The 22,700-nt window shown below is 55.1% G+C and overlaps 6 protein-coding genes across 6 annotated transcripts; 2 read left to right on the top strand and 4 right to left on the bottom strand.

Annotated features, from left to right (window-relative positions):
- Positions 1-141: 141 nt before the first annotated feature.
- NCU00281 (UDP-glucose,sterol transferase) lies at positions 142-4,823 on the top strand. Its single transcript, XM_952659.2, has one exon. It carries the CDS (start codon positions 629-631, stop codon positions 4,559-4,561), a length of 3,933 nt encoding a protein of 1,310 aa, XP_957752.1. The 5' UTR covers positions 142-628; the 3' UTR covers positions 4,562-4,823.
- On the bottom strand, positions 4,702-8,078 carry NCU00280 (hypothetical protein). The gene has a single exon (XM_952658.2). It carries the CDS (start codon positions 7,668-7,670, stop codon positions 4,851-4,853), a length of 2,820 nt encoding a protein of 939 aa, XP_957751.1. The 5' UTR covers positions 7,671-8,078; the 3' UTR covers positions 4,702-4,850.
- A 113-nt stretch (positions 8,079-8,191) lies between these two features.
- On the bottom strand, positions 8,192-10,518 carry NCU00279 (hypothetical protein). Its single transcript, XM_952657.2, has one exon. It carries the CDS (start codon positions 10,387-10,389, stop codon positions 8,437-8,439), a length of 1,953 nt encoding a protein of 650 aa, XP_957750.1. The 5' UTR covers positions 10,390-10,518; the 3' UTR covers positions 8,192-8,436.
- A 290-nt stretch (positions 10,519-10,808) lies between these two features.
- Positions 10,809-12,815, bottom strand: NCU00278 (hypothetical protein). Its single transcript, XM_952656.2, has 2 exons — positions 12,298-12,815; positions 10,809-11,953 (listed from the first exon to the last, which is right to left on the bottom strand). The coding sequence occupies exons 1-2, from the start codon at positions 12,389-12,391 to the stop codon at positions 11,232-11,234; spliced, it is 816 nt and encodes a 271-aa protein (XP_957749.2). The 5' UTR covers positions 12,392-12,815; the 3' UTR covers positions 10,809-11,231.
- A 423-nt stretch (positions 12,816-13,238) lies between these two features.
- On the top strand, positions 13,239-16,660 carry NCU00277 (hypothetical protein). Its single transcript, XM_952655.2, has 2 exons — positions 13,239-14,093; positions 14,158-16,660. Exons 1-2 carry the CDS (start codon positions 13,927-13,929, stop codon positions 16,118-16,120), a joined length of 2,130 nt encoding a protein of 709 aa, XP_957748.1. The 5' UTR covers positions 13,239-13,926; the 3' UTR covers positions 16,121-16,660.
- A 385-nt stretch (positions 16,661-17,045) lies between these two features.
- On the bottom strand, positions 17,046-21,915 carry mip-1 (MIP1-like DNA polymerase). The gene has a single exon (XM_952654.3). It carries the CDS (start codon positions 21,725-21,727, stop codon positions 17,357-17,359), a length of 4,371 nt encoding a protein of 1,456 aa, XP_957747.2. The 5' UTR covers positions 21,728-21,915; the 3' UTR covers positions 17,046-17,356.
- Between the last annotated feature and the right edge of the window lie 785 nt (positions 21,916-22,700).

Here is a 22,700-nt window from a genome sequence, read left to right as displayed (position 1 = left end):
TGCTTAACAGATGCCAACCCCTGGAAAGACGGAATGCCAAGCCTGAAGCTATTGAAGGCCAAGCAGCTCAAGATGATGTCATTGCCCAGAAGTCTGGCCGTTGTTGCCTCTTCTTTCACCTGCAGTGCCCATGACGGGACGTGTACAGAGAAAACAGGAATTATAGATTGCGGCTACCCTTGCATTCGAGTAACATTGGACCTCCCCGGCGCGTGAGCAGACTCGGCAGTGACACGAACCACTTTCCGCCCGTCGCTGATCAAGGAACCCAACCAACGGCCACTCACTCCTTTTGAAGAAGATCAAATCCATCATTCATACTACCTTGTTACTAAACACCAGAGCAAGAGCTAGGTCTCCCACTACAGTTGGCAATCCATCTGGGGAGGAACATGTTCCGTCGCCATTAACCCGTTACCTAACCAGCCCAACAACGCAGCAGGTGCACTTGACGTAAAGCGTCTTCTTTCATGCGTCACAGTCGCTGGTGGTACCATTAACTCGTCATAAAACATCAATCCTCCCACAGCAAGACGCGCCCTAGGTCCAAGCACCGCGACCATCATAACGAGCATCTTCCTTGAAGAGCGATACCCTCGGGCCCAAGCCCTCCAAGCATCGCAACAAGATGGCTACCGCTTTCGAAACGCAACCGCTGGTTGCAACAACCTCAGATACCTCCGATCCAGCTCCCGTCAAGCTCGAAACAAGCACGAGTCCGACCGGCGCCCAAGTCACTGTCATTCGCGACGCCAAGGGTAACCTTCTTTACCCTTCCCATGTTCCCCCTGAAACCCAGTCACCGAGCTTCTGCCCAGCCATTCCCCCCACGTCGCAGAACAAAAAGCAAGACCAAGCGAACCCGATAGACAAAGTCTCAGAATCGCCAGGACTGCGAAAAACCCATACCGAACCCATCAAGCGACCCATGAACAAACAATGGCAGACCGAGGCACCGACACAAACCAATAGACAAGACTCCTTTGCCGTCCCGGCTATGAAGCGAGCCGGGACCAACACATCTCTGTGGGATCCCAGGGCACTGCACGCCTTTGGCGACAACTCGGATTCCAGTAGCGAGTCCTCATCGGATGAAGAAGAGCATGCCCCTGGACACAAGAAGCCCCTCTTTCGGAAGAAACAAGCCGACAAAAAACAGCATGAACGGCACGGCCACTTTGGTAAATTCAATGTTGGAAATGAAAACTACAGGACAAAGGGCAGGGTCTCCAAGCGTGACGGCCGCCTCAACATCTCGGTCAACGACACGAGCAGTACGGGTTATCTGGCAAAGGCCCTGGGTATGGCAGCCAAGAAGGTGATGCCAGCAAGGGGCGAAAATTCCAACAAGAACGCCGAGCACATCAGAAAGTCTTCGGTCGTGTCGCGACTCTCCACAGCCTCGACTACGGCCGGTCCAGACAAGATTTCCTGCCCAAAGCTAAACATTGTCATTATGGTCATCGGTTCCCGCGGCGATGCGCAACCCTTCTTGAAGATTGGAAAGGTTCTGAAAGAGCAGTACGGCCATCGCGTGCGTATCGCTACACACCCTGCCTTTCGCGACTTTGTCGAGAAGGATTCCGGCCTCGAGTTCTTTTCCGTCGGCGGCGATCCAGCAGAGCTCATGAGCTTCATGGTCAAGAATCCCGGCATGATCCCGACTCTGGAATCAGTAAAAGCTGGCGACATTGGAAAGCGACGTGCCGCCATGGCGGGCATGTTTCAAGGTTTCTGGCGAGCTTGCATCAATGCCACCGATGACGAGCGGGATGTTCACAACCTCAAAATGATGGGACGCATGGACCCCTTTGTAGCCGATGCCATCATCGCCAACCCTCCCAGCTTTGCCCATATCCACTGCGCCGAGGCGCTGGGTATTCCCGTCCATTTGATGTTTACCTTCCCATACACCCCCACCCAAGCGTTTCCCCATCCACTCGCCAGCATCAAAAAGTCCAATGTCGACCCTGGCTATACGAACTGGATCTCCTATCCTCTAGTAGAGATGATGGTTTGGCAAGGTCTCGGCGATTTGGTTAATGATTTCCGCGTCAAGACACTCGGTCTCGATCCCGTTTCTACCCTCTGGGCCCCCGGTGCTACCTACCGTCTGCACGTCCCATTCAGCTACCTCTGGAGTCCCGGTATTGTCGCCAAGCCCGAGGACTGGGGCGATGAGATTGACGTATCCGGCTTTGTCTTCCTCGAGCTGGCTTCCACCTTCCAGCCTCCCGATGACCTTGTTAAATTCCTCGAAGCAGGCGAGGCCCCTGTTTATATCGGGTTCGGATCCATCGTCGTTGACGACGCAGACAGGTTCACGCAGATGATCTTCGATGCCGTCAAGCTAGCCGGTGTGCGCGCCCTCGTCTCCAAAGGCTGGGGTGGTCTTGGTGGCGACAGTCTCGACGTTCCCGAGAACATCTACATGCTCGACAACACACCGCACGACTGGCTCTTTCCCCGGGTGCGCGCTTGCGTGATTCACGGTGGTGCAGGCACCACTGCTATTGCGCTCAAGTGTGGCAAGCCGACCATGATTGTGCCCTTCTTTGGCGACCAGCATTTCTGGGGTGCCATGGTGAGTAACTCCAAGGCTGGCCCGGAGCCTGTGCCGTACAAGAGTCTGACGGCGGAGAAACTCGCCGACGGAATCAAGTACTGTCTCACCGACGAGGCTGTGAAAGCCGTGGAGGAGATTGCTCATCGGATCAGTGAGGAAGGCGATGGTGCCGAGAATGCTTGCAAGGCGTTCCACAAGGGCTTGATGCTCCATGGTGACCGGTCGATGCGGTGCTCAATTCTGAGAGATAAGGTGGCAGTCTGGCAAGTCAAGGGGAGCCCGACAGGTTTGAAGCTGAGTGCCATGGCTGCGGACCTCGCGGTCGAGAAGAGACTCACCTCGTGGAAGAACTTGAGGCTGCTGCGTCATGTCGAGTGGAATGACTTTGAAGGACCTGGTGAGCCGGTGACGGGCGTGGCTGGCACGGTTGTCTCGACGGTAGGCGATGTGTTTTCGGGAATTGGTGGAGTGCCAATCAGGCTGGGCAAGAAGGCCAAACAGAGGAAGGTCAAGAAGCAAGAGAAGAGGGAAAGGCGGGAGAAGAAGTTGAAGGCCCGAGAGGCTAGATTGGAGGGGAAGGGGAAGGCCAAGGAGAAGGGCAACTCAGCAGTCAATGGCGAGAAGGTGAAGAAGCCGTCTGAGCAGCAAAACGGAACCATCCAAAAAGTCGAAACCAAAGATCACGCCGCCGCCGCCGCCGCCGCCGCCGATGATAACAAGTCAGACGCCCGATTTTCCGGTCGATCAAGCGACTCCAAACCAGATGATGCCACCGCTGTCGACAACAACTCCAACGAGACCACCCCCGATTCAGGCCAATCCCTCCCCAACATCACCACAACAACCACCAACGCCATCCACAACACGCGTTCCCGCTTCGACTCCCCACCCCCCTCCCCCTCTTCATCCCCCCTCCACGCACCCATCCGCCCTGCAACCGACCACCGCACCGACACCAACCTAACCACCATGACAACCACCACCAACGGCGGCGAATCGACCACCGACCCGGCCGAGGTCGCCGAGGAGATCGTCCACGAGATCGGCCAAGGCGCCATCAAGTCCGCCTCGGCCATCGCCCGCGCCCCCGTCGACCTCTCCATTGCTCTCGCCCAGGGCTTCCACAACGCGCCCCGTCTGTACGGGGACGACACCGTCCGCCGCCCCACGCGCGTGACGGGGATCAAATCCGGTCTGAAAGCCGCAGGCCACGAGTTTGTGTTTGGGATCTACGATGGCTGGACGGGTCTTGTGCGGTTGCCGTACCGTGGGTTCAAAGAAGGTGGTATCAGCAGCAAACCCTCTGGTTCTGCTTCACGACCAGGAACAGGAACAGGAACAGGGTCACAAGGAGGCAGCACCGCCAACGACAACAACGATGCGGGAGCAGGGTCGACCAAACCAGCTCCCGCGGGACGAATGGTCGGTCTCGTCAAAGGTGTGGGCATGGGACTAACTGGGTTCGTGCTGAAGGACATCTCGGCAATTATCGGCCCGATCGGGTATACACTCAAGGGAGTAGTCAAACAAGCTCAGAGAGGTCGGGGACCGGCCAAATACATCAGGAAGGCGAGGATCGTGCAGGGAGCAAGAGAGCTGGAAGCCGTCAGCCCCGAAGAGAGAAGAAGGAGGATGGAGGAGGTGGTGGAGGGGTGGAAGATTTTGAGGGAGTTGTGGGACGAGTTGCAGGAGGTTGAGAGGGGGGATAAGGGGAGGAAGCAGAAGACGATGAAGAACAGTAATAGTAATAAGCAGGCTATAACGAACGGGAAGGCGACCAATGGAACTCCGGTCGTGGATGGGGTGGTGAGTAATGGTGTGAAGAACGAGAAGGAGAGGAAGGATAATACGATGGAACAAAAACGAGCACAAAAGAGATGGGTGATGGCAAGGGGACTAGGAAGAAGAAGAAGGGTAGCGGTGCAGGGGGAAGCATTTGAGAGCGTGGAGATGGCGAGGAAGGCTTTGGAGGAGTTGAGGGCTTCTTCGTCGTAGTCCCGTTGTAGAAGAGGAGGACAAGAGATACCTCTGGTAGGTTTCATTGTTTTGAGTATATCAACAAGTCCTTGGTCTCCTTCGCATCATTGGATGTTCGGAAAGGTGATAGATACCCCCTCAGAGACAAAAAGTTGGAATCGGAGTCGGAGTTTTGGCGGGCGCAAGGGACAAGAGTAGCGGGCTTATATACATATACCCAACGTACACGAGTATTGATGAATGTAGCAAAACTAATTGGTATTATTGTAATTGTACTCTGTATGGCACATGAAGGAAGGAAGGAAGGCTACGATGTCAACAAGCCAAACAACAACTGAGTCCTCTTGTAGTACTCCTGCGCCGCCTTGACCAGTCTTCCCTTGGCCCCTGGATCCAGACCAGAGTGCTGGAAGACGGTATTGGCAATGGCGTTGAAGTCGCCTTTGCTGCCGTCGAGGAAGATGCCGAGGTAGATGATGTCGAAGAGCCATTGGACAAAGAGGTCGCGGCGGCGTTGTTGATTGGCTTTTTCGGCTTCTTCTTCTTCTTGTTGTTGTTTTTGGAGCTTCTCCTCGGCCTCTGCTTTGGCGACCAAGGCTTCTTCTGCTTGTGTCTTCTTGGCCTCCTCGTCGGTCTCTTCTTTCACCTTGTCTTCTTTTTCCCCTTCTTCCCCGCCATTTTCGCCCTCTTTCTTAATCTCATCGTCCTTCTTCTCATCCCCCTCTTCTTTACTAGTCTCCTTCTCACCACTTTCCCGCTCCTGCCGCTCTGCTTCCTCTAGAACCCCCCTAGCAGCCTCCAACCAAACCTTACACACCTCCTGCCTCACTTCCTTCTTGAGTTCCCTCACCGCCGCCGGGCTCCACAGGTCCGCTCCCGCCTCCGCCATCGCCGCCGACAGGCTGCGCAGGAACCGGAACATGCCCGGCGAGGGGGAGGTCGGCAGTTCGGGGCTTCCCTCCCACAACCCTCTCCCGACCACCGTCTTCCGAGCCAAAGCGACTGTAACAAACTCATCGACGGGGCTGACCAAAACCGTGCGAGCAAGGGAGGTATGCAACGAAGGAATGGTGGGCAGGCCAAAAGCTTTGATACTGCTGTCCTCCTCCTTTTCCTGCGCCGCCGCCACTGCGCCCGTCGGAATCTGAGGTTGATCAGGTAAACGACTACGAATGTCCCGCAGCAGACGAAGGAGGTACATGGCTATCTGCCCGTTATTCGGACCGTCCCTCTGCTGGGTCCACAGGTCCGTCAAGTGCTCATCCAGGGCGGCAAACGCTTTCACGAGGGACGCGCTAAGGTGGGTAGTGAGTCGTTCCGGGTCTTCACGAGACAAAAGTTGGTGGCGCTGCTCGATCGTCTCTTCGTCTTCGACGACCATCATCATCATCATGTCGCCTCCTCCTCCTTCTTCATCTTCTTCGTCCTCGAGGTCGTTCTCCCACCGCTGGCGACGCAGCTGGTCGACTACGGACCCGACGTCGTCGATCACGTGGAACCAGGACTTGTAAGAGGCTACGGCTTTGGAGACGGCGTCGTTGCGTCCGTAGAGACGGGAGATCACTTCGGAGGCGAATTGCTGGGCGGCACCACCGCCGCCGCTGCCAGAGGGACCACCAGAGGGGCCACCGGAGGGGATGGTGAGGTCGATACCTGAAAAGGCAGATGGGTCCCAGAGGGAGAGGTGCGCGTCCGTGGTGCCCTCGCGCCAGGCGGCCAGAGCGGCCGAGGCTTCGGAGCCGACGAGGCGGAGCTTGTGCACTTTGGTGTCGATCACGGAGAGCAGGTGGTTGTTGATGGTGGAGCGGATTTGGCTGAACATGGAGGTGCTGATGGGGATGCCTTCCGACGAGCTGTCATCGTTGTCGTCTTTGGAGGCGAAAAAATCGTACCGGACACGCGAGCTCTCGGCGATCCAGAGGCGGAGGACGGAGGTGCGCAAGTCGACGATGGCTTTGAATTCGCTCATGGACTTGACGGTCTTGTCGAGGTCATCAATAAAAACGTCGCGGTGCACGGGGGCCCATTCAGACAGCAGGCCGTTGACGCTTTCGGCCTGCAGATCGTCGTGCCGGATGAAGGGCGTGTAGTACCGGATTTCGTCGCCGCACCAGCGCGAGTAAATATCCAGCCGGAGACCCTCGATGGCGCGGAGGGCGTCATCTGCCAGGAGCGCCTTCTTCTTAAGCCCGTTAAGCGCGTCCGCGAGCTTGTTGGGTGTGAGGGCTTGCACGTCTTGCAATGTTTTGGCGTAGAGGCTGAGCCGTCTGAGGATGTCTTTGGGTGTTCGAACTGCCGCTGACTGCTGTCCCTCCCAGTTGTTGTTGTTGTTGTTGTTGATGGACAGCGACAGTGCACTCCCCCTGACCTCGAGAAAGTGGCGAAGAGTGTCCCGCGCTCCAGAGCTGGTATGCAGACCATACGCGCTCAACGCCTTGAGGAGATCGCTGCGCGGCGTGAGTTTCTCGTTGACGCTCACCAGCACGCTATCGATGCACCGGAGGAGTCTGTCGCGAAGGACAGTCAACGATCTATCAGCCGACTGGACCGCCGTCCTCGACGCTTCGGTATGAATGCCCTCCCGCTCAAAAGTCTTGACCAGCAGTCTTCCAAGCACGCAGACCTTGGCCGCAACAAGCAATTTATCCCCTTTGGACATTACTGCCTCCTTTTCTTCCACTTTCCCTCCTCTCATCTTTCTAGTATCCCTCCCCGCGACCTTCTCCTCCCGTCTCAACAACTTCTGGACAGCCAACACACACCCCTCCAGAATCTTGACCCTCGCCGCCTCCCTTCTGCTCGTGTTGTGCATATCCTCGCTCTCATCCCACTTCTTGAGTCCATCCATCTTCTCCTTCACCACCTGCCTGCCGCACCTTCCACCCATGCGCCCCAATGTCGCCTGCACGGATTCCATGTCGCCCCGCATCTGCACAATCGTGTCGGCCGTGCCCAGCAGCTCGCGGTAGGAGCCGCCGACCTGGGTGCGCAGGCGCGACTGCTTGTCGTCGATCTCGGCATGGAGGGCCTTGTGGATGGCGCGGATGTGGGGGAGGGGGTAGTTGGAAGAGAAGATTTGGGCGGAGGAGAGAAGGGTGGAGAGGTCGGGGATTGGATGGTTCGCCATTGTGGTGGTGATGGTTGTTGTTGTACCGTCGCGATGTTGTAGTTGGTTTACTGGGAGAGGGGGTGAAATTGCGCGTCTTAGTTATGGGAATGGGCGAATGCGCGGGCGGTCAAATCTGATCGTTCGAACTTCGAATGGGGGACGACGGGAACAGGTGGTTCGAGCTTGCGATTGAAGGGGAAGGAGGACTATGTGATAAGCGCCATTAGAGAAAGATATTAAGTATTATATGAATACGTGGTAGTGGCAGCTTGTGGTACGGTCCCCCAAGTCTGTAGATGTTGGATCTGTTCGCCTGTGGTGGTGGTTTGGGAGATCTGAAGCTATCCCCAGACGGAGGTTGTCAAGGTGGTTGAGCTGTCACAGGTCGTGGCCGTCGAGTTCCACAGCGGTTACGTTTCAGTGGGGTACGGATATCAGGGGTTTATGAACCCTAACCCTTGACCCGTCATGGATTCAATGATGGGATTCCGATGTAGATAGCAACAGTAGCCAAAGGCAATATAACCACTCGTCTGGCATGGACTGGAAATCTTCTTACATATTAATCTTGTACGCTTGCAACAAAACACACACTTCCAGTACTAAGCTGAGGGGGTATCATATAACAAAATGTGTGAACAAATCATATGTAACCGCCAAAAACCCCATTATCAAGCGCTAAACCATTTTTGCCGTGCAGTAGAACGCCGCCAAACACCAGCTCCAAAACAGGCCAAACCCCAGAAACCAGCAGACCCATTGTCACTTAAGGGACTCGCCACTTCTAAGGGCTTCCCGCCAGGACAGAATCCTCATCCATCTCATCCCCAGTACCCATTACCCTATCCTCCGCTAAACTCATAGCCTCAACTGCGTCGACAAATGTCCTCAATGACGCCGCACTCCTCTCCAATACCTGCCTCCCCATCTTCTCCGCAGCCGTCATCGCTGCTCCTCCTCCACCTCTCCCACCCGCCTTCTTGATCTTCTTCTCCCGTTCCTCAATCCCCTTCTCCACCGCCCACTTCAGCTCATCAGAATAATCAACACTCCCGGACTGAAACAGACACCAGGCCATGCTCTCCAGCACCAGGCTAAACTTGGCATTATCCTCCACGGTGACTGTCTTGGCCGGAAACGGCAGAAAACACTCTCTAAGTATTGTCTGGCTGATGGCGTGGTCGGCTTCGGCCTCCGGGTCGACGTCTTCAGGCTGCGGAGCGTTGCGAGGAATGAACGACTGAGCCACGTAGCGTAGGAGTGAGACGTAGATGAAGCGTGGGAGGGCAAAGTCGGTGTGATCGAGGGAGAGAAAGAGCTCGAAACTGGCGAGGGGCAAGGATTTGAGACGCAATGTGAAGAGATCGTAGAGCTCATGGGTCTTGCACAGAACGTCGTGTGGGAGATAGTAGGCGCAGCCCGAGATGAGGCGGAAGAGACGCAGCCGGAGAGGTATCGAGTCCGCTAGGCCGTCGGTTACGCGCAGGGGGTTGGGCGTCGATGCGGGGGAGACGTCGAAGGCCTTGCCGGGTTTGGAGAAAGGGGTGGATTTTGGTCGGCCTTTCGTTCGTCGGCCTGTTCGGCCGGATGGATGGTGAGGAGTATGGAATGCGTTTGCTTTGCCATCGTCGTCGTCGTCGTCGGTGACCGGGTCGTCCCAGTCTTCGAGGTAATCGCCGAACTGGTCGTTTTCCAAGTCGACGGCGGTCATTTGCGAGTGTTTCCGCTTGTTGCTTTTGTCTGTGTGGAGGACTGTCTCCTTGTTGAACACCTCTCTGTAGTAGGTATTGTCCGCGGAGTTTTCGTCATCGGCAAACGCTAACAATGCGCGAATAACTTCATGGAGTACCCTCTTCCTATCCCGCCGTAGATCATCCACATATTGGACAAATAGACTTTGCTTCAGCAAAGGGTACTGGCACTGAGCCTGGGACTCGCTGTCGCTGCTATTGTTGCTTTCCGCTTGGAAGTTGGCCTGATCCTGCGCAAGCCGCTCATCCCAATCCTTCTCCAGGCACTCGATCATGAAATCCAGCCACGCCTTCCAGTGTACCCAGCGATGTGTATGTGTAGTGCTGCACCGGAACGCCCAACCCAAGACAGACCAGAAATCCGATGATCTTCTCCATATACTGTGGTCATTTCCAGACCACTTGCTCTCAATGTTATCCGCCTCGCTGTAACTGCCGATACTGCCGCCGCCGTCACTTTCGCCAGGGCTGTTGAATTCTCGCGAGTTTCTGCGGGCCCATCTGCCACTGCTTTGCCCTTGTCTGAACGAAAATGCGGAGCGGAAGTCGGCATTTATGGGTCCGACCTTGTTGAGGAGGGTACGGAGGTATTCTCGCGATTCGGCAGCGATGTCGAGGTTGGTTTGCTCGGGGGCCCGGGATGTGTATGCAGGGTGAATGGTCAGGGTGCCGAGCAGAGCAATCTGGGCGGGAGGAGGTACTCGGACGGGTCTGTCTGTTTGCTGCCTTTCACCGGCATCGCTGAGAAGACTTCCGAGTAGTTCGATTGCGGGGAGGTACATTTGCTCTTCGAGATGGATCTGGCAGGACTGTTTCAGAACATGGGGAATCTCTTTGCACTTGTAGTACCCAGGCTTTTGGTCATTTTCGTGGTCGGGACTTGTGATGTTGGTGGTATCGGCAGCGATGGGGGAGTTGGCGGCTGTGTGGAAAGAGGCCGGCGTCAATGTGCCGTCGAGATCTGTGAGCGGCGATGAGGCCGCCATGGCGTGAGAATTGGGCCTCCCAGCTCTATTGCTCTCTCTGTAATAATGATAGGTGGCACGGGTACAGAGGTTGGTGGTGTGAAAGTCTGGGAAAGATGTGACACAAAAAAAGCAAAAGTTGGAAAAGAGTGGGAAAAGAGAGACGCGCTTGATGTGGTCCGTGGTGCAAACGAGCGCGACGGCAGCGGGGCTCCCAGATTCACACCAAATGCGCAGTCACGGGATGAAGCACAGCGGGCGGCCCGGTACCTTGGTACATAGAGGTACAGTACCTGTAGCCCAATTGAGTTAGCGCCAAAGCTTGAGCCTGTCAGTGGGTCTTGCTTGTCAGAGCTCCATTGAGTTGTCTTGTCTTCACCTTGTCCTCATTCTCTGTTCTTCTTCCTTTCACCATGACAGGGAATAAACGAATTCATAGTCTTTTCAGATGGCTTTGTAAACTGAAGACTTATAGAACTGAAATATCTATCTCTTTTGAGCAATCTATAGTGGTGATGATCCTCTACTCATTTCTCTACAACTGCTTCCAGGCAAGGTTTTGAACAATGTTCTCAACCTCGCGATCTCTCTTTCTATTGTCCTTGAACAAAATAGGTACACTATGCACATGTTTGGGTCAAACCGAAAGCGACTGGAACGCTATCAGATGACAAGAATGAATTCAGTCGTCGGCAGGAGGTCTCTGTGCCCCCTCATCAGAGGTATCTGTGTCCCCTCTTTTTTTTTTATCATGCGCCATAACTCATAGACTCATAGGAGGGCTGGATGACTGGAACATCCAGAGCCCCTTTCGCCTTTTGTTCCAATGCATGACTTCTCAAGTCACAAAGGAAGCATCTAAATCACCCCTTCTTGTTGCCCAAACTCGCCGTCGGATCCCACGCCTTGGGATGCCACTCCCCACTGGGATTACTGGCCTGAGCCTGCTTCCATGGATCGATACCCTTTTTCTTGTGCTGCTTCTGCTGCTTCATCATCTGATCCCAGGTATGTTCCCTTGCTCCGCTCGTTTGGTCTGCTGGCGTCGCATGTGCTGTGGCGGAGCTCGTGTTGGTAGGAGTAGTCGTCGTGGCCGTCTGCGTGACCGTCGCCCTGGGCTTCTCCTGCTCTTCCTTTGCAGCCTGCTTCGCCTCTTCGCTCCCAAAAACATCAACACCGCTCACAACCCCTCCACTTGTCCCCTCGGTGTAGGGGCTGCTCTTCTTCATACCCTCTCCCACCAGAGGCGGAAGCGGCTGCCCATATTCCTCGCCTGGCTTTCCAATGGTCCTGGTTGAAGGTTCCCCTGGCGAATCCGGAATGTACTTGGCCTTGGCCTCCCATTTCTCGTCCGCCATCTTGGCCAGCACTTTGATCCTCTGCTGCCGAGCCACTTCGGCCTCTTGCTCCTCTATCGTCGGTGGGTCCTCCCGCGTGTATCGAAGCCATTGGTGCCAGGAGGGGGGAACGGCGACATCACTGAAGTGTGTGCTGCGACCGCCTGGGTACTGAACTATCCGGCGCCAGCGGATGGTGGAGCGAGTGGGGCGGAACTGATAGTAGGCATTGCCAGCTAGGTCGAGGCCTGTCTAGGGTTAGTCATGGTGAAGGGGAAGAAGGGGGGACAGAAGTGCGAAGAAAGCAAGAAAAAAAGAAAGAAAGAAAGGGGTTGAGTGACTAAGAGACAACAAGAGATGTCTTGTGAGGATGGTGATGAAAAAGGAGATACCAGGAGTTGAGACCAAAAAAAAAAAAAAAAAGGTAAATGATAAGAAAATTGAAGGACTTCTTGGCCGGAGGATCCCCCAAGGATGAAAGCGCGTATGTCATCGATCTACGGCGTGACCGAGACAAACAGGGCCAGGGGAAAGGGGGGGGGGAGGGGGGAAGGGGGATGCTCATGTGTTTATGTTGGTTCCCAGTTCTTACCGACAAGAAGCTTATTACGCCATGGAAACTTGATGGCTTTCCACTTGTACCATGCCCGCTTCAAGGGGGAAATGGTCCTGAGGTTGAGCGACATGAGATTGCCGGACGTCGATCTGTAGATGCGCCCTGTAGTATCGGGTGATGTGCAAGGGGTGAGACGAGAGTGAGAGAGAGGGAGAGGGAGAGTGAGAGCCAGGAGCTAGTGCCCGTAGAGAGGGGGTGGGTGGATGGATGGAAGGGAAGAGTCGGGTTGGTCGCTGCGGACCGTTGAGCGGGTGTATCAGATCATGAGGAGAATCTTGGTCTTGGTATGGAAGAAGTGAGGTGACGTCGGCTCCGCGGAGTAGACCAGTAGTCCAGTGTGTGTGCCGCCCGCGCCAGTGATGGATGAGTGAGTGGAAAGCGACGGCGGCGACGCTAAAAGTTCCCTTGCGGGATGGACCCGTCCGTCACTACCACCACCCGCTGCCCGCGCTGCGCTGCTGCACGACAGCCCGGGAATAGACCGAGCCACAGACATTGCAGTGACATGGGAAGACGCATGGCATCAAGCCACGTGTAAATCTCCTCCGCAGCAGCGCAACACAGGCTGTGGCTGGTGTGCAGGAGCAGGTTACCGTTCATGTGTGATTGCGTAGGCGAGCGGGGTCCGTCCCGGGCCAGCTAAGCGTCGGGTGCTAAGTAGGTAGGTAACAATCACATTCACACCTACAGCGCCCGGCAGAGTGGGATAGGTAGTGTGGGTATCGCAATTAGGGCGGCGCTGGCGTCCCCTGTAGCTCCCTGTCAGGAACCTGCGGACAATACAGAGTGGACTGCTAATTTACAGCCAGCTTACGGATCGTCCGAGTCTTGGGTCGCAGTAGGTGATTCATTGACGGGCAGGGACTGGAGAACGACTCTTTTTTATTTTTTATTTTTTTTTAATGCCTCCGCTGTACCGTGACTATCGAACAACGCACTGGACCGGACCTGCCAGCGCGAACGAACCAGCAGAAGAAACGACACAAATCTCCAAGGTCCGTCAAGAGAGAGGATCCCAATCAATCTCGGGTCAGATTGGTAGCAATTTCAAGAACCCGGCCGACGCCTGTGTAAACACATAATACGAGCTTCTGCCAATTTCTCTGCCCCTCTTTGCATCCTTTTTTCCCCCTCCCCTTCGACGACGACCACCCGTCTTTGACTGCATACTCGAAACCCTTTTTTTCGCCTCTGAGGAATTACAAAGATAGTATCCGCAGCGAGGAATAGGCGGGAATTACGCACTCAGAATTCGCCTCAATTCCACGAGATTGCCCTTTCTGGAAGCTCATCTGGACCAACATCCCTGTTGGTGATCCAAGATCCGGTTAGAGACACACTGCGTGCGCTCTTGCTCTCCCGTCCCCTGGCCAACCTTGGATCCCGTCCCTGTTCCCAGCTTTGGGCCTGACATGACCCTGGAACCTGGTCCCCCTTCCGGCCGCCAAAGTGACCCGACAACTCCAAGGCCCCATCTCCCAACTGGATTCCGGTCCTTATCCCAAACACTTCACGCCTCCCCTTGGGACACCGGTGAATAGTCTTGACCCTTTCCCCGACGTCTTCTGGTGCAACTGGAACACGCGCCTCAAGCAGAGATACACCATGGCTTCCGTCACCTCGCTGGACAAGGACCTGCGCAAGCTGCGCGCCGAAAAGTACACGCCCCAGGCCGCCGGCGAGGCAAAGTCCTGGATCGAGTCCGTCATCGGCGAGAAGCTGCCCCAGCCCGATTTGCTCGATGCCCTCAAGGATGGCGTCGCTCTGTGCAAGTGAGTCCTTACCTTTCTAAAATATCCGTCCTTATCAAACAGACTAACCCCTAGGCCTGTTCAGGCTCGTCAACAAGGTGCTGCCACCACCCGGCGTCAAGTTCAAGCAGTCGGCCATGCCCTTCGTCCAGATGGAAAACATCTCCATCTTCCTGCGATCGTGCAAGGCCCCGCCGCTGAACCTGCTCGAGCACGACGTTTTCCTGACGGTCGATCTCTACGAGCGCAAAGACCCCGCACAGGTACTTCAGTGTATCGGTGCTTTTAGCCGGGCTGCCAACGCCGCCAACCCCGAGGCAATCCCGACTGTGATCGGTCCCAAAGTCAATGCTCACAACACCGCCAAGGTGATCAGTCCCCAGCCCACTGGTGGCGGCCCCTTGAAGAGCCCCGGTCTTCCTGCGCGCAACACCTCGACCGCCAGCAATGCCACCGTTTCATCCTTCAGCTCGTCCTTTGGGTCGTCTCTCCAACCCACGGCATCGCCCTTGGTTGCGCAGAAGACGGGAGGTTCGGTCACGAGCAGCAGATGGGGTGCCAAGTCTCCAACCCTCAGTGCCACCACTCCCTCGGTCTCGGGGAGCGTCAGCAGCTGGAGCAACAAGAACCACGAGGGCACCACGTCCCCGGCCTGGAACATTGCCCAGTATGGGTACATGGGCGGTGCGAGTCAAGGCACCATGGGCGTTTCTTTCGGCGGTCGTCGGCAGATCACTACTGCTGCCCCGCACGTGCCTAGCGCACAAGAAAAGGAGCGAAAGCGCAAGGAGGCCGAGGCCGAGGCGGAACGCAAGCGCGTGGAGGAGGAACAGCGGAAGAAGGCTGAGATGGAGGCTGCGGAGGAGCGCGCTCGTCAGCAAGAGGAACGCAGGTGGGAGGAGGAGACCCGGAAGGCCCACGAAGAGGAGCGCAAGCGGCTCGAGGAGGAAAAGCGGCGTTGGCAGGAGGAGGAACGTCAGTGGAAGCTTGACCAGGAGAGGCGACGCAAGGAGGAAGAGGAGGCCGAGCGGCGACTGCAAGCCGAGCTGAAACAGGAGGAGGAGAGGAAGCGCGCCGCCGAGAAGCAAGTACAGCACCAGGCCCAGACCCATACCCGCGAGAGGAGCGATCCCCGGCTGCGCGGTCAGCTACTCAGCCATTACCAGGCCGAAGAGTCCCGAGACAAGGAGCGGATAAGAGAGCTCGAGCGGGAACTTGAGAAGGCCCGGAGGCGGGAGGCCGAGTACGAGCGCGAGCGCCAGGAACGCTCCCGTCGCCTCGGCGTCAGCAGCGGCGACGACTCGGACGAGAAGCAGCGCTCGCACAGCCGCCCTGCTCGGCCCATCAGCAGGCAGGATTCGTGGAAGCCGCGCGACGAGCGGCGGTTCTCTAGCAGACCTCCGTCGCCTCTGGTGCAAGACATCCTAGACGGCTACCTCGACAGCCCCATCCGCTCCCCACGCGCAAGCCTCTCTCCGCGCCCGCTACCCGACCCCACCTCACCGTCCAGGCCGCTCCCGATCCCAGCGAACCCCATGCTCTCGCCGCCTCAGAAGCTTACTGCTCAGCGAACGGGCGGCAAGGAGAACAACGGTCTAGGCCCCGCCCTCCCCATCCGTCCCAACCATACCGGCAGCAACCGCCCCCCGGCAACCCGCGGGCAACAAGCCGTCACCCCGACTCAACCCCAACCCCACGTCGGCAACAACAACAACAAATCCCCCTTTAGCAAGCCTCGCTCTCCTTACTCGCCCACCCAAAAGACCGGCGGAGCAGGAGGTTTTGCTGCTCTCTCCCTCCTCGAGCGGGAGATGGAGCTCGAGCGCCAGCGTCAGCGCGAGTGGGAGGAGGCGCAGCAGGAGACGGCCAAGGCGGTCCGTTCGGATGACGGAGTCAACGGAATCGGCGGAGGTATCGGTGGACGGTGGGATGTCGGCCAGTGGGCTGGGTTTACCGGTGGTGATTCGCAGAATCGGGGGAGCCAGGGGATTGGGGCGGGAAAGAGGCCGATTGTAGGGCCGAGGCCTTTGCCTAACTTGCCGCACTAGATTTGGGTTATGAGGGCGGAGGACAATGGCGGCGCATGGAAGAAGACAAAGAGGGTTGATTAGAGATAAAAAAAAAAGGGGGAGGAATACGAAGAGGGAGAGAGAGGGAGTGGAAGAAAGAGTATACCCAAATAGTTTTTCCTCGTTTGTAACTGCTTTATGGTTTGGCAGCAGGTTGGCAGGTTGGCTGGTCGGCAGGTTGGGGCAGTCTGTGAAAGTATTGCATTTGTCATTTGCAATAATTTGCGGCGATCAGAAAAGTAAAAGGAAATGGTTGTCTTGTCTTTCTTTCTTTTTTTTTTTTTTTTTTTTTTCCCTCTTTGTTTTTTCTCTTTTTTATTATTACTGTTTTTTTTATTTATATCTCCAGGGAAACAAAAGGGAACAACGATGGTTTTGAGGGTTTCGATCGTCGTTCATTAGCAGCTGCTGGCTCGGTTCCATCCGCATCCGCAGTTGAGGTAATAAGGTTAGGTCAGGTTAGGTTAGGTTAGGTTTTAGACCAAGGCGATAGGAAATGTTCTACCAAAATATGTGTGCTATGTTACCTACCTGTTGTGTGTAAGTGAGTGTCTTTTTGTTATGGGGGGTGAGATTAACACCCGTTGAGAAAACAGTATCGAGGCTGTATAATCTCATTCTCATCTATACCGACGTGGTTTGCTTTCATCGACCAGATATCTAGCCATTTGTGGTAACATCCAGATATATCATCTGCCATACCGATGAACCCACAACTAGGTATCGATGAACCAGATATGATCATGGCATACGAAATCAACGAGTGGCAAACGAGAACTTTCAATAACTAGTTACGGTTTACCATACATCATCATATGATCCAAAAAGCGAACTCTTGTGATAACCAAGCCAGTCACTCCATGTTACACAGACACAACAATAGACACCCGCTACCAAAAAGGGTCATATAATACAGATATAGATACAACATATACAACATGTGCTACATACACTACACAACTCCTCCCTACGCCCAGCATGTCAAATCCAAAATAACCACTCCAGGCCCAAGATGCCAAGATGCTAATTCTCACACTGCTGCTGCTACTGCTGTTGCTGCTGCCCCCAAGATACAAGTACTCCTCAGATACAACTCCTTTATAGCTATCGACCATAATCATTCATACATACATTTCCCTTCTCTCTCTCTCTCTCTCTCTCGCTCACCAAGGTATGAAATGCACTGCTCGAGGCTACGCTAACCGTTGGAGGTACTCAAGGAATATAAACCCCTCGCCCGAACAAACTCTCTTTCACCGGTTTCCAGCTTGGAGTCGTCGTTGTCTTCTTCTTTTCATCACCCGTCGCCGTCGCCGTCGCTGTAGTAGTCGTAGCACGACCACCAACACTCGCAGTCCATACAGCCTCCGACACCGACATGGGCTCCTTTTGCTCTTTGGAAAACGCGCTCGAGGGCAACTTTTTCTTGGGAGCGGTGTAGGGGAGGATGGGGGTGGTGCGGGGACGGCCGACGGGTTTTGGTGTGGTTGGTGTGGATGTGGGATTAGACTTTTTGGTGGTGGGCGTGAGAGTAGGAGTGGGGTTTTTGGGGACGGCGGTAGGTTTCAAGACCTTTTCTGCCATGGTGGTTGTGGGTTCCTTTGCCTTGGGAGCAACGGGGGGAGGGTTGGTTGGCGGCTCTGGAGTAGTGGTGGTGGTGACAGCAGCCTCAGCAGCCGCAGCAGCTCGCATGGAAAAGGAGGCAAGGGCGTCTAGCTTCGCGGCGACGGAAGCCCTGGTCCCTGGTGAAGTCTTGGAGACGGCTTCGAGGCGGGCGGCGATGACGGGGTCGTCAAGGGAGGGAAATGGTTCCCCTTCAGTCTCCTTCTTGTGGGTCGGCTTGGTTTTGGATGTGGTTTTCTTTGCATCGACGTTCGATGAGGATGAAGGGGATGCGGTGGCGTTCTCGGTGGTTGTCGTGCTTGTTGTGGCTGAAGCCTTGGACTTAGATTCAGAAGAGGTTGACGGAACAGCCGCCATCTCGGGGGCCGCCACCTTCTTCTTGATCGTTACGTTGAGGACGGTATCCTTCGTGGAGGCAGCAAGTTTTGTACCACTGGCTTTTGCCATGGCTTTGCCCTGCGCTTTGGTCGCTCTGATGGTGGGCTCATCACTGCCAGCTGCGACGGACTTGATCCTCGATGCCTGCGAGACGGAATCGAAACGACTTGCGATGGAAGGTTTTGAAGGAGCCGCAGCCGTCTTTGTCGAAGCATGTACAGCGGCATGCCGCTGATGTGGATTGCCTGATACTCTTCCATTCGAAGCCAGGGAAAAGGCACCATATGGGTCACTATACCTTGTCTCTGCGATGATCCTCTTCAGCTCTTCATCGGAATTGGTAATCTGTGCCCGGATGAACCGAAGGAAGGCTTGGTGATCGCCGGCCTCGGCCCTCTCGCGAAGCCTCTGCATCACAGGCACACGAGGCGTATACGGGATGTTCTCCAGGCGAGGTGCATATTGAGACTGAGGGACAATGCTGTCATCCAGCTTTGCGTCGTCTCCCTTCTCCAGGATCTGGAAGATATCGATGCTCTCGCCGTGCGCAATGGGTATCGGGTTACTAGGCGTGATACAATCCATGTCGACCTCCTTCCGAAGCACGTGGTCGATGTCCACAGCGCTGAAGAAGGCGCAGGACTGCGGTAGATCTTGAATGCCGACTTGCTGCGCGAACATGACACGAGTCCACAGGTTGGCAATCTGCAGTGCCATGGCTACCCGGTATTTGTCAGGTTCCTCGGCAAGATAGCGGATTTCGTCGTGCACAGTGATGGCCAACCGGCAGGCGAGGTTGAAGCGGCGAGTGAGATAGTCCATAGCGATGATGAGCAAGTGAAGGTAATCGACACCACTAGATTGGATGGCCCAGTTGATACGCGAAGTCAGGAACCCGCCTTTGCTGACCCAGCGGCTCATGAGGGCCTCTGTGATGCCCGCACCGAGAACCGGGGTACGAGGACGCTCTTGCTCGGCAAACTCTTCAAGCATGTTAAACACGAAGGACTCGGTACCGCCTCGCCAGAAGGGCCGCTTGTAAAGGCTCTTGCGGTTAGTTTTGGCACCTTTGGTGGCATCGTAGAGCTTTGTCGCGATGGCAGTCGTTTCCGCCTCGGTCAAGCTAGGGTTGAACTGCCGGAGAAGCTGAGATGCGAACTTGAGACCGGCGCCGTAGATACGGCCATAGTTAAACACTTTTGCGTCATTACGGGTGATGCCCAGAATGGAAGCCGTCCGACTGTGGAGATCAGTGCCCTGGGATTTGGTACCCTCAAGGGTCATGAAGCCGATGGCATTACCACCATGCAGTTTGAAAGTAGCGTCTCCAACAACAGAGGCAATCCAAAGTTCTTCCGAGTCAACATCGGCACCGACAAAGACATAACCTGGTGGTGCGCGAACCATGGCTTTGAGCTCTGATCCAACACGGTTCTTCTTGGCATTGGATGCCGTCAACCATGTTCTCTCGACAGCACGACGAGTAATGGTACCCATAGGAATGACCTGGGGAAGAACAAAGCCGCCAATAGGGGTGTTGCTGTCTGCATCCTTGTTGACAAATCTCTGAGACGGAGGAAGCTGATCTTCATAGACAACCATCTGATTCTTGATTCTCTCTCGAGCACTGATCCAGTATGAACAAGAAGCATTCATTTCCAGGGCTTCCTTTGCGTAGGGGTACTCGGAAGAAAGGATGCCCTTTTCAAAGTAGGGAAGATAACCCTTGGCCATTGGGTTGACACATCTAGCGTTCGGGCCATCTTTGTGAGGAAGTTTGAAGTACTTGTGATCAACATCCATCCTAAGTCGATCATCGACATCTGGGTCCTCAAATTGAACAGGTGTCATCTGGCGCTGAATAAAGGTCTCTGCTTTTTCTCGTGGGACCTGGAACGTCCAGCCAAATTGATCGGACCAGAATAAGGGGTAGCCTTCCCATGATAATTTGAGGAGCAACGGGGCTATCCGTGAACGGACGGTGAGATTGATGAATTCATGTCGAGCCTTTCTATTTTCCTGCTCTTTGTCGGGTTCGTCCAAGCCCGAGAGCTCCTTGGGAACCTTTACAAACAGATCCTTGTACCATTGGGGATAGCCTGGTAGTTTCTGATTCAGGGCTGGCCGTTCCACGTCGCCCTTTTTCTTGGGCTTGGCCATCTTGATCTCCTGTCCTGACCAGTCTAGTTGGCTCAACCAAGGATCAGAAAGATATTTTTCAGGGTCGGCCTTATAATCCAGCGTCCTCTCCATCAGAGTGAAAAGGCGCTCCTGAACGCCGTGTAACATTTGCAGGTATGTTGCCTCCGCTGTCTCGATATAAGTATCCCAAGTCTTGTTGACGGGCAGAATGACGGAGGCGAGGTGGCGTAGAGCGGCAAAGCTGACGGGATGAGGACAGACTCCGAGAAAGTTAGGGAACACGACCTGGTAAACCTGGTGGGTGACTTGAACATCTGCCGCACAGTAAGTCAGGAGATCGTCCAGCTGGTTCAGAATCACATTTCGATCTGTTTCCGCAAAGACATCCCTGATATCCTTGTCGATCTTGACGTTGAGGTGGAATTGGGCCACGTCTCTTAGCGAGTTGATGGAGCTTTTATCGACCCAGAGGTCGGCCTCCTCGGCCGTGAGGGAACCGCCCTGCAAGACTTCTTGCAGTTCTACACTGGCACTTTCATGCTCTGCCTTCTCCCGTAGTTCTCTGGCTTTCTTGTGTTTCATCCACGTCGGTCGTTGTTGGGAGCACATTCCGTTCACAGCGACATGCAGAGACATGGTGTCAAGAAAGAAGTTCCTCGTCTGCTTCAGGTCGTATTCCTCCAGTATCTTGGCACGGTCGTAGCCAATGTTGTGACCCACGATGATTCTGTCGACGGTTGGATCGCCCATTGGTACCAACTGGGCCTTATTTTCCGTCTCTCCAAGCAGCCACGGCGACAGCCAGGCATACCAGGCATCCGGAGTACCAGCACATGCCATGACAGCATAGGGGTTATCCTTATACATGACCTCCACATCGAAGCACATCATGTTGCCCTGGGGCAGGACGTCGTTCTCGGTCGTGCCATCGCGGTTGTATTTTGTCCAGCCACTCCTCCGTACCCAACTCGTCGGCTTGGGGGGTAGATGGGCGTCTGCGAACTGCTTGGCATGGGTAAGGAAGGGTTCGGCGGCGTCGACGCCCAGCTTGTGGAAGTGTTCGTCGAGGGTATCGCCCACCAAGGCCGGTAGTTGAAATGCGATAGGAGGAGTCTTATCGGTGGTCTTTCCCAGCAAGTCATGGCGGGCAAGGTGGTCCTTGGCCAGCTCGATGAGTTCGGGAGCAGGAGGGTCGGTGTTTCCGCGGGGGAAAAGCTGCTTGTAGAGGTGCTCGCTGAGCTGCTGGACACCGATCTCGTTATGGCGCGCTGTGGAGGGGACGCCGAGGCCCTTGCGCTCGAGCACTTGGGCGATAGTCGAGTCCCATCGTAGGTGTCCGAGCTGTCGAGGATATCGGGAAAAGAGGTTGGCTCGGCGAAGGACTCGGGCGGCGGTCGCAACAGTCGCATTTGGTACCGTCCGGCAGCGGACGGGGGTCAGCATTCTAGATAATCACCAGCTGGAAGTCGGATTTCAAGTCATGGTAGGCTGCGTGTTTTCAGTCTGGAAAGTGGTGATACGCCACGGTGACTGGTTATAGAGACTGAATGAATTGTGGTGGATATCGAAGTGGTGGTTTGAGTGCGATTGCGGGGCGGCGACCGTACCGAATCCATCATCGATGTCATGGGCATTCGCAGGTCCAACAAAAAAAAAAAAAAAAAAAAAAAAAAAAAAAAAAAAAAAAAGTTCAGAAAAGTTCCAGTCCATGCCAATTGGGATCCCGGCCCCTCAGTTAGAGGCACGCTACTAGCTTGTACCCATGTACCCAAGTACTACCTCCCTCTCACTCTTTGATCAGCTCGTCACCACACTCACACGTGGGCATTGTATCTTGTCTCTATTTTCACTTGAGATCCTGTCCAGTTGAGCTTCGATTGCTTCTGTTACTTTGGGTTTGAGTTCCTCAATCAGTCTTGTTGGGCTAGACTCACTTGCGCGAATCTCTCACCATTCAAGGGTCAGATAGCGGGCTACCCACTAAACGAAAATGGAATACGCAGCACCTGGCTGACGAAAAAACATGAACATACTCATGGCGCTTCAGGTTGGTAACCAACTAATGATCTCAGATAGAAGTGTCATTATGACACTGTCCTTGACGATCCAGTCCAGATCGCTAGTCACTACGGCGTTGAAAAGCATCATGGAGTTTATGACAAATCGATCCTGAAAGGAAAAAGTCCGTGATTGTGTTAGTGTCGATCCACTTCGGTCTGTTCGGTTCTCGCCGATTGGCCTAGACAGCAAATGGAAACGTCATTGGCCCCCGTTAGCCGTTCCCCGGTCTGCTCTCCTGGCTCCGACCCAAAAGGATCCCGCTACCGGATGCCGGATGGGCCCACATCTCCGGATGGCTCGAGGATGGGTTCGGCCCCGATACTAGGTAGAAATTGAATGCATCTGAAAATGAAGA

This window comes from Neurospora crassa, linkage group III (assembly GCF_000182925.2).
Source record: "Neurospora crassa OR74A linkage group III, whole genome shotgun sequence".
NCBI classification, from domain to species: Eukaryota; Fungi; Ascomycota; class Sordariomycetes; order Sordariales; family Sordariaceae; genus Neurospora; species Neurospora crassa.
The sequence above is the reverse complement of the archived record's forward strand: the minus strand, read 5'-3'. Positions and strand labels throughout refer to the sequence as shown.

Excerpts from the sequence above, each read along its gene's own strand:
- NCU00280 (XM_952658.2), bottom strand. The coding sequence starts at position 7,670 with ATGGCGAACCATCCAATCCCCGACCTCTCCACCCTTCTCTCCTCCGCC.
- mip-1 (XM_952654.3), bottom strand. The coding sequence starts at position 21,727 with ATGCTGACCCCCGTCCGCTGCCGGACGGTACCAAATGCGACTGTTGCG.
- NCU00277 (XM_952655.2), top strand. The coding sequence starts at position 13,927 with ATGGCTTCCGTCACCTCGCTGGACAAGGACCTGCGCAAGCTGCGCGCC. Across the intron at positions 14,094-14,157 it reads GATGGCGTCGCTCTGTGCAA|GCTCGTCAACAAGGTGCTGC; the intron begins GTGAGTCCTTAC and ends AGGCCTGTTCAG.
- NCU00281 (XM_952659.2), top strand. The coding sequence starts at position 629 with ATGGCTACCGCTTTCGAAACGCAACCGCTGGTTGCAACAACCTCAGAT.
- NCU00279 (XM_952657.2), bottom strand. The coding sequence starts at position 10,389 with ATGGCGGCCTCATCGCCGCTCACAGATCTCGACGGCACATTGACGCCG.
- NCU00278 (XM_952656.2), bottom strand. The coding sequence starts at position 12,391 with ATGTCGCTCAACCTCAGGACCATTTCCCCCTTGAAGCGGGCATGGTAC. Across the intron at positions 11,954-12,297 it reads GCGTAATAAGCTTCTTGTCG|GCCTCGACCTAGCTGGCAAT; the intron begins GTAAGAACTGGG and ends AACCCTAGACAG.